A 16,692-nucleotide genomic window follows, 5' to 3' on the forward strand; every position below is an offset into this window, starting at 1 on the left:
AAGGGGACAGCAAACAGGAGAACTGAGTTTAGGATGCTTTTATCACCTAAAAGGTGATGTCTCTTCCAACCTTAATGATTCTATGACTAGATTTGATTGGATTTGGTTGTACTTTCATGCTGTGTCTGGAGTTTGCTAATAAAATAGTAACTGAGAGTCCAAATTGTCCCCAGGTTGGAGTTCATAGTTGTAGTTACCTAATACTCGAATGGTAAAAGCATCCTAAAAAATAACAAAGTGCTATCACAGGGTTAATTTTCAGAAACTTACCAAAAAATTATGCAATGGATTTATCACAATTGAGTGCAACCGGTTTTGTATTTCAACAATAGGTTTATTTTAAGAAACATAACATGACATTAAGTAAAAATGCAAAATTGTGCAATTATGGCAAAATGTTTAAAAATCCACACATTTGCCCTCATAGGACTACAGTACTTCTTACTAACATACCTGAGCACTGAATGTTGGATGCCATTTCTAAACAGCCTTACGAACAGGGAGCTCTTCAGTTTCTTGTAGAACATACAAACACTGCATGTTTGGTGCACCAAAATTGCTTTTAGTTAGCCTAAGTTTTACTGATAGAATCAAGTGGAAATTACAAAATGCTTCCTTCTAAAGTAATTAATAATTCTGAAAGAGATTCACGCTTATGTAAATCCTTACAATGCTAGAAATTAATTTAATAAAAGGGCAGTAAATGAACGCAGAAAAATACTAAGGGGGGAAAACGTACAGGTTACTGTTTAAATATTATCAGTACCTTTGGTGCAATTATTTCTTTTTCTGTGCTGTGCAAGTTTACTTAAGCTTGACTCTAAAGCGAAAACTTTACCAGGAATCTGACTTTCAGCAAAATGTAGAAGCATTTTAAGAATTGGCAAAATCTCACAGCTACGTTACTGTCTCAACAAACTCCTCATGCAAAAGATTCAGTATATTCTACTCCCACAGCAAGTTCCAGGATTTAGCTTTTTTTTAAAAAAAAACAAAAACAAAACACATTACAGACTTGGATCACACCCTCAGTTTGAATGGTTAAACAGAATGGAGATCTTCGTACTTTAGTGCAGATAAACAAAATTAACAAACCTACTGCAGAATTAACCACAGCATATTGTACTTCTACACATCACATGACCAGTCAATTGCTAACTCAATTCTATTTCATAGTTTCAAGTAATATATTGAAATTTGTTCTACTAAATAAATATAGAAGATTGTCAAAAAGCAGCAAGAAGTCTTGTAAATATTCAACCAAGCTTAAACAAAAAAAAAAAGAAAGAAAAAGTTACATAACACTTTGCAAAAGAATGGTTTTACACACAAATGCAACACTGTTAGGGAGGGTGCTTCAGAAAGCTTGCAGCTAGAGGCCTACAACAGCGCAAAGAGCTAGCCAAGGACTAAGGATAACTTGAAAAATGAAATTAGTTGAACTTAAAAAAAAAAAAAAAAAAAAAGCTCTTATTCTTGGCTATGAATATATATAAAACAGTATCCAGAAGAAAACTAAACAAAGAAACACACCTCAACACTGGTGTACAATGCAGCCTTAGCAAGTATTGTCGACTTCAACTTTACTTCAGAAAAAAAATAAATCAGGCGCTCGCATTTGAAAGAAGCAGTTTGGTAAATCTCTGGAAGATGAGGTATGTAATGCAAAGAGGCTTTTTTTTTTTCCTTTTCATTTCACAGTTTTGTTGTTGTTTTGTTTTTGCCTTTCTAACATTTTGTGCAAGAATTAAGAAACAGAACCAGGCAAGTATTTCTGTAAATCAAAGGTTCCATTTGGGAACAGACAAACCACATGGCAAATGAACGTTGTCCAAATCCTCAGCCATGCCAGGGGGATAAACATTAATGAGCTAAATATTTGGCTTACTCAAATATCAGCTGCTAAGCCAGATAATGGTAAGAACTTACAGCCAGCAGTGGCCACTGCCATTTCAAGTTAACTGGTTTACCGCGGTCAATTTGAGAAAACAGGAAAGAGTAAGATAACGCACACCTCTAGCTCTGGAAAAATTAGACCTGTAGCAAATCAAACCTGGCAAACTATAGCCAATAAGTTTTAGGATTTCTCTTTTCCCTTTTACATCCAGTTTTCAACTACTGAAGTAGAGGCCGAACTCTGTAATTATTTACTTCTGCAAAAGTAAGGTAAATGTTTAATACATAGAGAAAAGTGTTGCAATATATTGAATCCCTATTCTAAATTAGCATCTAAGATTAAGCCATGGACACTTACTGTCAATTTCTCTTTAATACACTGGGTAACGAAGACAGCTCAGTAGTGCAAGTTTTCACATTATAGATCAGAATGAATTAGAAGGTATCTGAGGGCTTGATCACAGGAAGAAAAAGATGATGTGTAAAGTTAAGCCACACACTTTAAAGTTACTGGAGCACATGCTAACACTGCACATAGCACTGCACTTTAGTGGAGACAAAAGGAACACTCCACAAAAAAACTTCAATATTATTAAGGCCTTATCCTGTCACCATTCTGTGCAAGAATACCACTACAGTAAAAATGTTATGTTAAAAAAGACAATAAGATGACAGAACAGGGCCTGAAAACAGACACACACTCCATGAAAAATAACAGGCTGTCTTAAACAAGTAGCATAAGGTTAGCCCATTTCAGACAAACAAGTATTAAAAATGTACTAGCACCATCAACTTTTGGGTTAAAGCCCTTTATGGGATGAAAATAGATTTTAAGCAGTGTTAAAAATGTTTTTGTTTTTCTTGCAGCACTACACCTAAGTGGCAGAAAAAGAGGTGTTGGGATTTGTTTTCAATATCTTTAAGATCAATTTTGACAAAAATCCACAGACGGAAGTGGTACAGCAAACTGAACAGGCCTCCTTCCAGGGCAAAGGTATTCCATGTTCCAACTCTGGCTTGAGTTCTTCTCCCAAACTGTAGTGCACAAACATTACAAACATCTTAGAAGACTTCAAAAGCAGTACAAAAAAAAAAAGATCATTATGAATCAGGATCTACCATTCCTCTATGTAATTTCAATCTAAAATTAAAAAAAAAAAAAAAAAAACACAACTTAGTGATATTGCCTCAAATTTTACCCGTATTTAAAAAAAGAGAAAAAAGAAAAGTCACTTCAAAACAGCTTGGACATCCTTAGCTACTAATGCTAGATTTTCTTCCACTGTAGTGCATAGTTATCCTGGCTCTTCCACTTAATTTGCTCTTACCACAAAAACACCCCTCAAGTATGACATGATTAAGTGTTTACCAGAAAAAAAATGCTGATAATTGCACTTTGTAACCTCCTTCTCATTTCCCAGGAAAATAATCAGTAAATATGAAACTGAACCAGTAATTCCCTCCCCAGACTGCAACCTTTAAAGAGCACCCATCCCCACATACAAAAAAAAAAAAAAAAAACAACCTATCTGTTTCAGCTTACAATAAATACTGAATTTCTTTGTTTTCTTTTAAGACATGTTTTCTCTAGCATCAGATTACCACTGAAAGCACTAAGGCCTGTTACTGAAAAAAAAAAAATTAAATAACTTTCTGAAGACACTGCGGATACAATTTAGCAACAACACATTCAAAATGCCGGCCTAAATCCCAGAGCCTATCTGGAGTCTCGTATACTTTTTGCCATTGGTCGGTAACCTCATCGTACTGATAGAGCGAATTCTTCCTGCTGGTTCTGAAAACGTGTTCTTCAACAGTGACTTGAGTAGCTCTGACAAACAGGTGGAGTTTGTTTTTGAGGAGTACGAGTTTTATGTATGGATTAATGGATTGATCACACGGGAAGTCTTTTTTTCGAGTCCACTTATTCTGTTCAATGTCATAGGCCTCTACGGTAAACATACGTTGATGGTTTCCACAGGTTCCAGCTATGTAGTAGATGGAGTCATTGTACACAGTTGCCAAGCCTTGGATTCTAGGCACAGTCATTGGGGTCAAAAACCCCCAGTAATCCTTCTGAGGATCATAGCAGAGAAAAAATTCTCCTGCAAAGAGAGAGGAAAAATAAAACATAAAACTGATGCTTCATTTCCGTAACAGCAATTCCACCGCTACTAAGCTTTCAGTTATGGTCTTCCACACACAGAAACAGCCTACCAATTTCTAAAAGCCCTGATCTCATGACAAAAATCTATCACCATCTGCTTTCTTCAAAGTGCAAAAAATAAGTAAAAGCTACTTAGAGTTTCTAACCCAGCTGAGAGGAGTTTGAAGCACACCACGAATACTGTTTTACATGTTTCCCAGCTCTCCTTTACTACCTCTACACCACGCTTAAAAGTTTGACTCAAAACCTTTCAAGATTCCAGTCTTCAAACATCCGATGTATTTGTTTTGTTCTTTAGTATCTTCACAAAATAAGCAGCATCTACAGACTGTAGAAAATCTTGGAATTCTGTGCTTGAAAGTTGTCAAATCTGAGCAAATAGCATATCTTCTACTACTCAGACTCTGAAGCCATTTGTATCACATCCCTGGTTACACACTTGAGGTTGATTTGTTTAAAGGGATTTTAAACAAAAGGTTGATTTGAAATTAAAAGGTTGATTTGTTTACAAGGATGCCAGGTGAAGACTCGCTTGAAGCTACTGATTCATCACTACTTTCATGATCAGATAAGGCACCTCTTCAGTTGGGCGCACAGAGTAGTGCATGCAGACTGTAGACATCAAAGTGCAGATGCAAACTTGATAAAAAGAACATTGATAGAGCCCACCTTGTCTTTTATGAATCCCAGGCTTTTATGAATCCCAGGGGGAAGAAAGAGTTAACGTTTGCCAAATATTACCCTAATTCAACTTTTATATAAATTTCACATTGATATTTTTAAGAATTTAAACTATGCTGCAGTATAAGCAAGCACCTCAATTTTGACAAAAAATACAAAAATTATAAGAGAGTTAAAGGGTGGAATATAACTTAAGAAATTAAGTCTTAATGCATTTTTTGATTATTCATTTTGGTTCCCAGTATAATCTCCTATGACTGATGCTTGCACTCGTTTGTATTTTACAACTCCCATCAATTCTTGTGAGCTTTCTCTGTGAGAATTACTGAAAATTAACTTTTTTATACACTACTCGAGTGCAACCCAATCAAGGTTTTTATCTTCCACACTCAAATGGAGAATTTGATTATTTTCTGTGGCAAATTATTTAATTCGCTGTTTAACTCAATGTTTACTTAAATAAGCTACTTCATTGGGCTGTCATTAAAACCACTGAAACACTGAATAGCGCAGCTATGAGCTGTGAAAAACAAAATGCATTCTTATTCTATAAGTTGTAATACCTCTATAAATGTTATCCACTTTTTAGCAGTTCTAAAAAACACTTGAAGAATGAACAAATATTCTGTTAAAGACTCCTCAGTGCTCCTCTTTAAACTATCTAAAGCAGACAGTTGATCCAACAGGAAAGTAAGATTGAGAAAACTTATTTTAACGCAATTTAATTTAGAGCCACAACCAGAGTCAGATGTAATATGAAAGAACACCTGCAGGTCTTGTGGAAGCCCTCCGACCTTCCTGAATGGCAGGGACTCAACAAGAAGTCAGGTTGACTTCTGATAAATAACAAGGAGTTTACAGTATTCCTCCTCATGTTTCTTTCCTGTGGTCCAGCTTTGCATGGAGATGGACCCAAAAGGAGGGGGGTTGGTAGAGATCCAAGACCCCAAATTCTGCAAGTGTTTGCACAGAAGTGAGCCTAAAACAAAACTAAGATACTCCCTGTCCCAATCTTTCTTTCTGCTTCTTGGGACTCTTACCACAGCCAGTCTTGGCACTCTTAAGCAAGGACTCCTATGGAACTTGGGCACACAGAAACATGTTGTATACAATCTCCACAAATCATATAATTTGTTCTTCCCTTTTTTATTTTATCCATTCCCATAACAATCCTTTTTAGAGTCCTAGAATATATAATTCCCAGTCTAAAATAACCACAAGCATCTTTTTTATCACACCGCTTTCATGTGCATGTACATCTTGGTAATAAGTCATTGTCAACATACTTACTTTAATCTTTACAGGTTATTCTGATATAAATCTTAAATATGGAACTATCACTGCTGGTGCTAGAGCTGTGCTAAGTCATTAATTTAAGAATCAAGATGCAATAAACCAGTAAGTCTGATTATTTATTGGAAGATAGGATGGAAAGACAGTGTGAGCTAATTAGAAAAAGAGAAATCGTCTTCCTTAGTTGCCCAACTCTGCTTTTTGAAGTCAGCTAGGTAGAGAAGGAAGACCTACCGTGGCTAATCAATTTTTACAAGTCACCAAAAAAAGACAAGACACCAGGAGTTTTCACAGGTTCAGCTAAGTAAAATGCTAATTGCTTTTTCATGACAACAGCTGTTCTTCAACATTAGTGCATTTCACTCAGATAAAGAATACAGCATTTTCATTGTAAGATTTAGTGCTAAGTTGTTGACTTAGAACACCACCAAAACTGCCATTTGTGCAAGAACTCAGTACAACAACTTGATGACACATTCCCAAGACGTGAGAACTGAAGCAGCACCCTCACTGCCCTCCCTGGCTTTTCTCCCGCTCCGTTGTCCCAGGGCTCTCTTTAGATTTTCAGAAAGATTTGGGTTTTCTACGGTGCTTCTAAGAAGAGACAGCTGGCTTAAACCACCCCCACTTCCAATCAAACACCGCACAGTCAGTCAAGGCACCTTACCCTGTAAAACATAGATGTTATCCTTATATTCCACAGCACTATGAAACTCCATTGCTACCGGCATTGGACAGACAGCTGTCCAACAGTTCTCCCGGCTGTCATAACACTCCACAGACTTGAGAGAGTTTCGCCCGTCTCCTTCATAAACACGACCACCTATTGCATACAGTTTACCACAGCAATGAACCAATTTGCAGCCTATTCTGGCTCGCAACAAAGGAGCTTTCGGGATCCACCTATTGCCAGAGTGATCATACATCCAGAAATCACTCTCTGCTCTGTGGTCAATGGAGACCTCGCTGCTGCTTGGTCTGTAACCACCCGCAATATAAATATCGTTATCAGGAGATACAAGAATTCCAACCTCCCTCAAGTCATTTGGTGGCTTGCATAGTTTAAACACTCTCCCTGTGACCGAATCTAAACAAGGCACTGTTTGCTTCTTTCCTGAGTGTTTGTGGGCAGCATCAAAGCATATGATCATTTCAGAAGCAGTCATTCCAAGCCGTTGTGTATAGCCATTGGCACTATGTTGTCCCTTTTGTACACAGCTTTTGGCCATAGCCTGTGCAAACATGGGAGGGATTTTCTCTAAAAATGTCTCTTCCAACAGAGGCATACGGATGCATTTGGCAAATATTTCTGGAAGGTGCACTTCTCTCTTATTTTGTTCATGCTCAAACCACCTTATAATGCTGTCATAAACATGTTCTTCTTTGTCTACATTTAAATCATCACTGTCGAGTATACTTATGAGTTGGTCTTTTCTCAACTGAAGAAACTCTTGCTCTTTGGTGACACTCAGAAACTTTTTACGAATGTAGTCTTGTGATCTGTCTTTGAGTTCCTGATGACCATAGTGATCAGCAAAGATAAACACCCCAATGGAGTTCTGTGGGTCCAAATGACTGATCATGTATTTAGCACACTGGTCTTGTATGGAAGGGATCTGGAAGATACTAGCTGCAGTGAACAAAGCTTGAACGTTGGCCTCTGTCAGCATTACTCTGGAGGTATATGCATAGTTCAATACTAAATGCATTGACTCTGCTTCAACACCAACTATACGAACTTCTTTCTGGGTACTCTCTGTAAGGCCGCTAGTGAACATAGATCTACAAAAGAAAAATATTTAGCAGTTTATTTGTAATTACCATCTAGCTACAGGTCTCAGAAATCATATTGCACAGCTAATCCCAACGCGCCTGCCCTTATATCCGCACAAACGCATTTATCACTGATGTTACACTGCTCTGCTCGGGAGCCTAAATTTTAAATCTGTTTTGGACTTACTGAAACAAATACAGCAAGCTGGAATTTCTTGCTTAATTATCTCACTAATCCCATTTAAAAATTCATTCATTTTACAGGCAAAGCTCTTGATATATCCAAGACTTTGCATTCAACTTTCAAAGTGTTATTTCATATGCATATTCCAGCATGACGGAATATACAATTTTTAAAGGGAAACAAGTAGTTTAACTATGCTGTTATTATATAAAGATACTTTTAATACTTGAGGGCTTTGTTTTTAAATTTGTATGAAATTTTGTCCAATAAAACTCTCCTTTGATAAATGGACACTGATAATTCCTTGACATTAAGAGAATAAAAACATTTGTTTACTCGATGTGCTATATCATCAATAGTTACATGGAATATTAGCACAGTTGTGTTATTTTTTATTGTCAGTTAATGAAAATAACTTATGATTCCACTTTTGGTCACCCCGAGAATAATGGACTCTTGTACCTGAAATAAGGACTGATTGCAGCAAGAACATTCCTATGACAGGAGAATGTTTTCCCGTGATCCACTTCCACCACGATATCTGTCAGTTGTCCTTCATCATACATGGTTTTAAGCTGTTGAAGAATACTGCAGGCATGGAAGGGGTCCATTCCACCGCTGACTGTGTTTGAAGAAGGAATTCCATTCAGTGTTTGTGAAAACTTACTTGGTTCTACAAAACAAAATTGAAACCGATTAAAGAAAAAAAGAGAGAAAGCACGCCTGAACAAATGAGAGTTAGCACAAATTAATGTTCCGTACCTCCTCAGTACTGACATCCATCAACAGCGAATCTAACATTCCCATGAGCAAATAAAGATATAAGGGCATCTAAGGTTGTTCCCCTCCCGCCCTCCCTTCCCCAGTCTACCACATAGGTTAACCTGTAAAATGTTATCCACTAGTTTTAAGAAAAATACCAAGTGCGTGTGAATGTTTTATTAGGTATCACTTGGGGAGAAGGTATCACGATGCTTGCTGAGTTGTGGAATGGGAAGAACAAAGAATGTAGAAGGGCAAACCAAGCCCACAAGCTAAGTCACCATTTCACAAGTCTGTACGCATGTGTTTAACTTTACACCGAAAAAGGAACTGGCTCCCTACTTCCACAAACGATGACTAATGGAGTAGACTCATGAAGAAACAGAAAATATGTCGAGCAACAAAGCTATTAGATAAATTCACATAAATAAATGTATGGCTACATGTCCTTCTTTACGACTAAAATGCAATTATCATTTAGAATTACTCAGGTGTGAAGGTACTTGCATATAATTGTGAAAACACACAAAGTGGAGCATAAGCTTCTATGGAACATGTGATACGCTGAATGAAATAAATCCCAAAGTGAAAATTGAGCAATATCTCAAGCACAAAAATCTGTTTCGTAATAGCAACAAGATTTTTACGCAACAGCAACAAAGGAGAACTCAAAAGAAAAACATTAGGTGGTAAGAGCTGCAAGTCAGGTAATGTTGCTGACTGCAACGCTGAATGCCTTAATTTCGGGCGACAGAAAGCGCAAAAAACAAGCAATGAGCAACAGCGACTAGGAACGGGAGATTTAAGCTCTAACACACGGTGGCATAGAGCAGTTAGAGCTTCTCCTGCTCTGAACTCAGACGCAGCTTTCAGCACAGTCACAATTAGGTCAGTAGGGATCTGCTGTGGGGCACATTTTTCACGGCAGGCTTGGGGCCAAATATTGTCAGAGTCTCTTCAAATAACTGTTAGAAAAAGGCCTTCAAAAAAAAAAAAAAAAAAAAAGAAAAACCAACCTTTCTTTCACATAAAATAGCAAGGCAGGGTAAAATTTACAACAGGGGGATGATCAAAGTAACTCAGCTCCAGCATTCAAAACTCACTGATTGTGAGGGAAGAGGAGAATTTGTACTCATACTTTTTTTCAGAAACACATGTTAGTTGCTAGTGAGGAAGTTCCAAGGAAATAAAATACTTTGATACTTGGATGCCAAGCTTTCCTACCTAGCCAAGCCTTGACATACACTGAAAGTGTGATGCAGCTACCATTGCAGAAGAGTTTTGTTTACTTCCTAACATTGAAAAGGTCCAAAATATGTCTCCTCCGGCCCTGCCTGCTGCACATGCAGCCAAGCCACCTTCCAGCACCAACAGCACCCCCAGGCCCCGACGCTCACCCCCAAACCCCAGCCCTTCCACTCACCAGGCTCCCCCCTGGGGAACCCAGCTGCTCCCTCTCCCCACCTCCCTTCCCAATGTCTTATCACCCCTCAGGACCTTACCTCAGCCCTCCCCACCCCCCCACAACTCCCCACGTCCATTTACTTCCATGACACCCTCAAAACCCAAACCCCCAAACCCAAACCCCCTCGGGGGGGGGGGGGGGGGGTGTCTACAGAACCTCCCCCTTCCCCCCAACCTTCTACGTTCCCCCACCTCCCCCCCTGCCCTCCCTCAACCCCCCCATCCCCCCCCACACCCCCATTTCCCCCATTTTCCCCCCCTCACCCCATTTCCCCCCCCTTTCCCCCCCCACCTCCCCCCTTACCCCCCCCCATGCCCCTCCCCGCCCCTCATCCCGCCCCGTGCCCCCCCCCAGCCCCCTCCCCACGCAGCCCCCACCTCCTAGCGCTGCCATCCTCGGGGCCCCAGCTCCGGCAGCGGGAGGGGGGCGGCCCGCGAGGAAATGTCACCTGCGCCGCTTCCTCCGCGCCGCTTCCTCCCCGCCGCCCTGCCCGCCGCGGAAGCCAACCCCGCGCCGCCGCACCCCCCAACCTGGGCCGCGCCGATTGGCCGGCGCCCCCGCGGCACGCTGGGAAATGTAGTCCGTGGGGACCCGAAGGGAGGCTCTCCGCTCCTCGGGGCGCGGGGCGCGCTGGGAGATGTAGTTCCGCCCCGGCGCGCTTGCGCAGTAGATGTCGTTTTCGGGATGGGGAGGGGAGGGGGGGGTGTGGGCTCGGCTCGTCGCCTAGCAACGGGGAGGCGGGAAGCGCGGGGCGGGGCCGCCATTTTGGGGCCCTGAGGCGCCGTGCTGAGGGAGGGCGTTGGGGTTCTGTGACGGGAGACCCGCAGAAATGGCCCCTCCGTGTACATAAATCCCTCACAAACGCTGTTTTGTGCTGCTTCTGTCCTTCCTGCCGTTCTTGGAACAGCTCCCTGAGTCCCCAAGGGAGAGGAAAGCTGGCCCCCAGCAGGCCGGGGTCGTTGGCCGCCATGGGCACCGCTGGAAAAGCGGCAAGGAAAAGAGAAACCCGACCTAGCGCCTTACTGGTGCCACACGGCAGGGCAGTATCATGGCCCAGAGCTTTTTAGGGCTTTAATCAGGAACGTAATCAGTCTGCAAGCTCATCGTGACAGCAGCCTTTTTTATTATTATCTATTTTCCCTGTATTTGTGCCGCCAGTGTGCTAAACCCAGGCAGATCAGCTGTGCTAATCCCGTGGAAAGAGCAGCTGGATGGCTCCAGCCGTCAAGCGACCATTTTGTTGGCAACAACCTTTAACGCCACAAAGCACGTTCCTCTCTCTGTCCCGGTGGCAAGGTGGTCACTAGTCACCAGCTGGTTTCAGCTTTCTATCATGACTAGCCACCAGTTTCAGTTCTGGTAACTGAATCGTTATCAGAAGTTGGCTGTGGAAGAAATACTTGTTTTTTGTTTTTTTCCTTTATGAAATGCGGTTAACAAAAGAATTACCATGTGCTGGAAGAATTCAGAAGGAGAGCGTATTTTTTATGTTTTAAATCAAAATAGATTCAATACAACTTTGCTGTTCAGCTGCGAAGCTTGTTTACTGAAGAAAAAAAAAATGCAAACGCACCAAAAACAATTTAGATAAGAGTGTTTGAAATACATTTCCCTTTACCTCTCAGCACCAACATACAATGGGTATGTTACCAGTGCTCTGAAGCAGATGAATTTAAAGGCAAGAGTTGTACTTCTCAGTGTCATCTGACTGCTTCGTACCTGGATTTGCTTTCACTTGCAAGGAATAGCTTTTCCCTAGTTTAGCAATTATCAGTGGTGTCCAGGTGCTGTCGATAATAACGCTGCACAACACAGGAATGATAGAGGCTCTGATGAAGGAGGTGTAAAAGAAAATAGAGCCGCGCATCTGCGAATCGATTCTGCAGTTTTCCAATTTCCCCATTCAGCAATGGCATGGCCTGTGAAATTGTCCCGAGAAATATAAAACGAAGGGAAGGGCGAACACCACCACTCTTACCTTTTAGCAAATGATATTGCCTGATGCAGTTCATTTCCTTTGGTGTGGACACTTAGGCTGGCCTGGATTAGCGTTCAAAATGCAGAAGTGAAAGGGAGAATGTTTTTTAATATAGGTACTGCATCGAACGGGTACTTTGGCGTAAAAGTGTTCCTTGAAATGGCTTACCTTTGTAAGGTTTCTGCTGAAGGAAATAAATTGCCATATAAACATGCTTAAATATTCTTTAAGAGGCATTGATATCAGCGTTTTCTTAGTCTGAAGTCTTTCTCAAGTGTAACAATACACCATCGTCCACTTCCTGACACTCAGACTTAGCACAAGGTGGCACACCCATGGGAATGCAGGGGCCAAGCATTTTCACCCAGGTGTGAATCTTATTTGCCGTCTCTCTGAAGTGCAAAAAGCAGCCGATTGCCATGCAAATTGCTCAGAAATCTAGATTTTATAAACAGCGTTTACATTGCACGCAAATGTTAGAACCAGTTCTTTCAGAAGTTACAAGATGCTGAGTTCCAGCTCCCTTTATTTCTGCTGCAGCTATTTCTTTCTTCTGTGTTTTGCCTGGGAAGCAAGGCAGGCCTGGGATTCGAAAGTAGAACTATAAGTCTGAAAATTGGAGATTTGCCTTAGTGCTGACACAAATTCACTGCACGCTGTTGATCAAATCATTTGATTGAATAGATTTTGGCTCCCCAGGAGACAACGGGGAGTTGTAAAGCCCTTTAAGACATATTGATATAAATTCCTTTATCGCTATTGTAATATTTTTTGCAGGGTGTTTTTGTTTCATTGGTTTCAGTTCTTCTGTCCAGCAATCAATTAAAACTGATGATAGCATTTAAGATTTTTCAAGAATACAAAGTGACATTGAGGGGCTAGACTTTTATTTCTACTTCAGTTTCACACCTCATTTATCATTCCTGCAGATACCTCTTGAAAACATACAGCTGAAAGCTCGTAGTGGAGAAAATGTTGCTTCCCAATTGATATTCCAAAGATTAAATTAAAAAACAAAATAATAAAAAATTAAATCATATTGACTAAGAAGGAACACAGAGTCCAAGTCTGGTTTTTATAAGTGATTAGAAACATTGCCCTCTTTATGAACCCAGAGCTGGCACTGCTTGTTCTGGGATTCTTGCCTTCAGAATAAAGAATGTCTTTGTCATGAGCCCAAGCAAGAAAAGAGGGGAAGAAAAAAGTTTCAGGAGAAAATGAACAAAACACACACACTTTTTCAGATATTTGAGAACTTAGAAGGTACCATGAAAAAAAAAAAAAAAAAAAAAAAAAAAAAAGCTTGACTGAACAAGGAAGTTATTGAAAACTTCTCCCTTCTTCATTACATCTACAGAACAAATTAATTAGAAAGTTTTGGTTCATCTACCATCAATACAAGTACCAAGAAAACAGCACATCTTCAGCAAATTGTTCAGTTGGGTCATCTGATGGGGACCTGCCCAAACCATCCCCGGTGTTCCTGCTGCACGAGAGGTGATGCAGAGAGCGCTTTGGGGGATCCAGTTACAGTTTTACAATATTGGGAAAGATTTTTCATTTTTTCTCCTGCTGGCAAAATGAAGACAATAGAAGTAGCTGGACCAAAATTTAAAGAAAAATATGGATTCAAGCAGCTTAAAAGAACACAACTTCTAATCCATATGAATTGATTTTCATTCCTACATTTATTTTATGTCACGGTTAGTTGAAAACTTTAGAAAGATGTCACTGCATCCTCAGCTTTTTTCTTGGCCTTCCCCATAGGGTGCTTTTCACTGAAAGGTGGAGGACATCACGAGGAAGGGCCAACCTCCCCGACACAAAAAACACAGTCCAAACAAAGAAAACCAGAATTTGCAAAAGCTGACAGGACTTTTTAGTTTTCACAGCATCATTTTGAACAGTCACTTTTTTCATAAATGTCTGCAATTAAAAAAAAAAAAAAAAAAGCCAACTGTCAGCAAAATTGTTCAACTATAGAATTTAAATACAATCCTAGTAAAAATTAATAATATCACGTGCCGTCCTCAAAATATGTCAATTACTAATGTTGACAATTGCTCAGCTATTTGTACGTGTTAATTTGTACCGTCAATCTGTGAGAAGTAATGCAGCCGATACCACCACACTGAAAAAAAAACTCATATTTTAATTGGAAAAATCTTGATATTCACTGAGGAACAATCTAACCTTGGAAAACAATCTTTTACCAATTTGTCTTTAATGCATAAAACACCGCTCATTTTCTGCGGTTCTTTCACCGAGGGGCACATTAATTTAGTTGCACAATAATTTAATACATCGATACATTGATTGAAGCAGAGAGTTTTTTATTTAGTGGTTCCAAGAAATAACACATTTCTTGCAGAATCTTTAAAAAGACACTTCTTGCTGCAGTTTAAGTAGGGGGAATTGCAGATCATTAGAGGAAGTTGCCCTTCAAAGCCGATTGATCATACCACACTGAGCACAGTGGGCCTTACATCAGAACAGAGCGAAGACTGGCAGGGGGCAATTAATGGGGCAGATACTGGAGTGTCTTTTCTGATTACCCCATACTGTACAGTGGATTTGGCCTCGCTGAGACAGGCTGGTAGAAACAAGAACCCTGATGAGATATGGCTCTGCTAATGTCAAGAAGTGCCACTTCCTAGCAGCAGGAGCAACTTTATTGAAACCATCTGTTGTTTTGGAAGATCCATGCGCGCACACATACGCTTCCTCCTCCCAAAAGCGTTTAACCTTTCTCTTCAGGATGAGTGAAATCGCACAGCTAATCCCTCCTTAATCTCAGAGTAACAGGCCCTACTGTTTTCAGCAGCTCCCAGAAAATGTGTGTGACTGGTGGTGATTAGGTGATACGACAGTGATTTAAGCAGGGGCAGTCATTTCAGAACAAAATAGCCACACATCCACTGCCATCACAAAGTTTCGCAAGGTTTGGGTGCCTGTGCAGAGGTGAGAAATCCATACCCCACTAGATCTGCTCTGCATGGGGGACAGAAAAAAAAAAAAAGTAGGGCCAAGTGGGCTGTCTGATAACCCCTTTTGCCAGCGAACACGACCCTCATCCGCAGGGCTTTGTGGCCACTGCACAAACCAAATGGTGCGTAAGGGCAACGTGCCCCTTCTAGAGCAGGAACAGGCACTTCTCTGGGCTCATCTCTGGGACCACATTTCAGCAAGAGGTTTTGTCTCATCACCAAACCCTTCTGGCCATGTCAGGGTGAGCAGGGCCCCGCAGTGGTGGAAGAAGTGGCAGAGATGGGATGCCTTCTTGGGGCCCTTTCTCTCCTCCATCAAATTTCGCTCCTGTATGTGTGCCTGTTACAAAAACCCTCTAAGCTTGTATGGAAAAACCCATATGAGTATCGAAAAAAAAAAAAAAAATTGTCACTGAGGGCCTGGCCAGTTCCAACAGTTAAGAGATGGCTCTTTAGTGTGACAATATAAATATAAACAATTCAGCAGTAGGAAAGATGCAGGCACTCCCCTAAGACTGCAAGTGGCTAGGGAAAGCAGAGAGCAAAAATTAAACTGCCTCTTCTGCCTGGAAGAAGCACAGAAGGTTGAACAAATTAGTTTTCCTTCCTACCTGGGGGAGGTGGCAGAGCTGCAACCACACTTGTTTGTTTTAAGGGAAAGTACAGTAAAATGGCATCACTCAAAGCCATCCTATATCCCTGGGCTCTTCAGCAATCATCACTCAAAGCTTCCTATTTTTTCCGCCTTCCAGTTCTTTCCCCTCTCTCCAGTAATTTTTGTTTTTAAAAGAACTTGAATATGGAAAAAAAACAAAACAAAACAACCCCCAGAGCCACAACTGGAAGGAATGCATCTCATCATACTTTCAACCTAAAGAATATTGGTAGCTTAATATACTGGAGTTACTCCCATAACTTCAAGGCCTGTTGCCAAAAAAAAAAAAAAAAAAAAAAAAAAAAAAAAAAAAACCACTACTACTGGGGTTGTTTGGTGTTAAAGACTCAGCCAGTCAATAGGGGAAGGTAACAACAGTGAACAACCCTAATATCCTTGAAAGGGTAATGGAGAGTATTTATTTTTAAATAAATCCCCCTGTATTTGATTTTTTTTTTTAATAGAGAAATAAGCTCATCGTATCAGTTTTCATAAAGAAATCAGTTTGTCTGGTATTAGGTTTTCTAAATGCTGTAATACAGATGTCTCATTATCTACTATCATCTTACTTGGCCCATCCAAATTCAACTGCATAACTTATACTGTGTGGATTCAATTTTAAATATATGACTGTGAAAGCTTCAGTTTACCTGTTCCTTGGCACTAGCAATTTTTCCATTTGTGGATTTAGATCCTTTTCTCATTGCAGTCAATAGTTTATTGACTAGAGGGACACTAGGATGAGGTTCAGGGAGCATGCCTGTTCTGGTATTGACTGCAAAGTGTATTTAACAGTTATGTATTAATAACAAAATGTTATTGCCTCTTAAATCTGCGCAACAGAATAAATC

General features: G+C 40.4%; 1 protein-coding gene across 1 annotated transcript; it reads right to left on the reverse strand.

Moving 5' to 3' along the window:
• Positions 1–3,386: 3,386 nt before the first annotated feature.
• Positions 3,387–10,705, reverse strand: KBTBD8 (kelch repeat and BTB domain containing 8). Its single transcript, XM_082767850.1, has 4 exons — positions 10,599–10,705; positions 8,457–8,667; positions 6,705–7,819; positions 3,387–4,001 (listed from the first exon to the last, which is right to left on the reverse strand). The coding sequence occupies exons 1-4, from the start codon at positions 10,612–10,614 to the stop codon at positions 3,538–3,540; spliced, it is 1,806 nt and encodes a 601-aa protein (XP_082623976.1). The 5' UTR covers positions 10,615–10,705; the 3' UTR covers positions 3,387–3,537.
• Positions 10,706–16,692: the final 5,987 nt, after the last annotated feature.

This window comes from Aythya marila, assembly GCF_965140915.1.
Source record: "Aythya marila genome assembly, chromosome: 10".
Lineage (NCBI taxonomy): Eukaryota > Metazoa > Chordata > Aves > Anseriformes > Anatidae > Aythya > Aythya marila.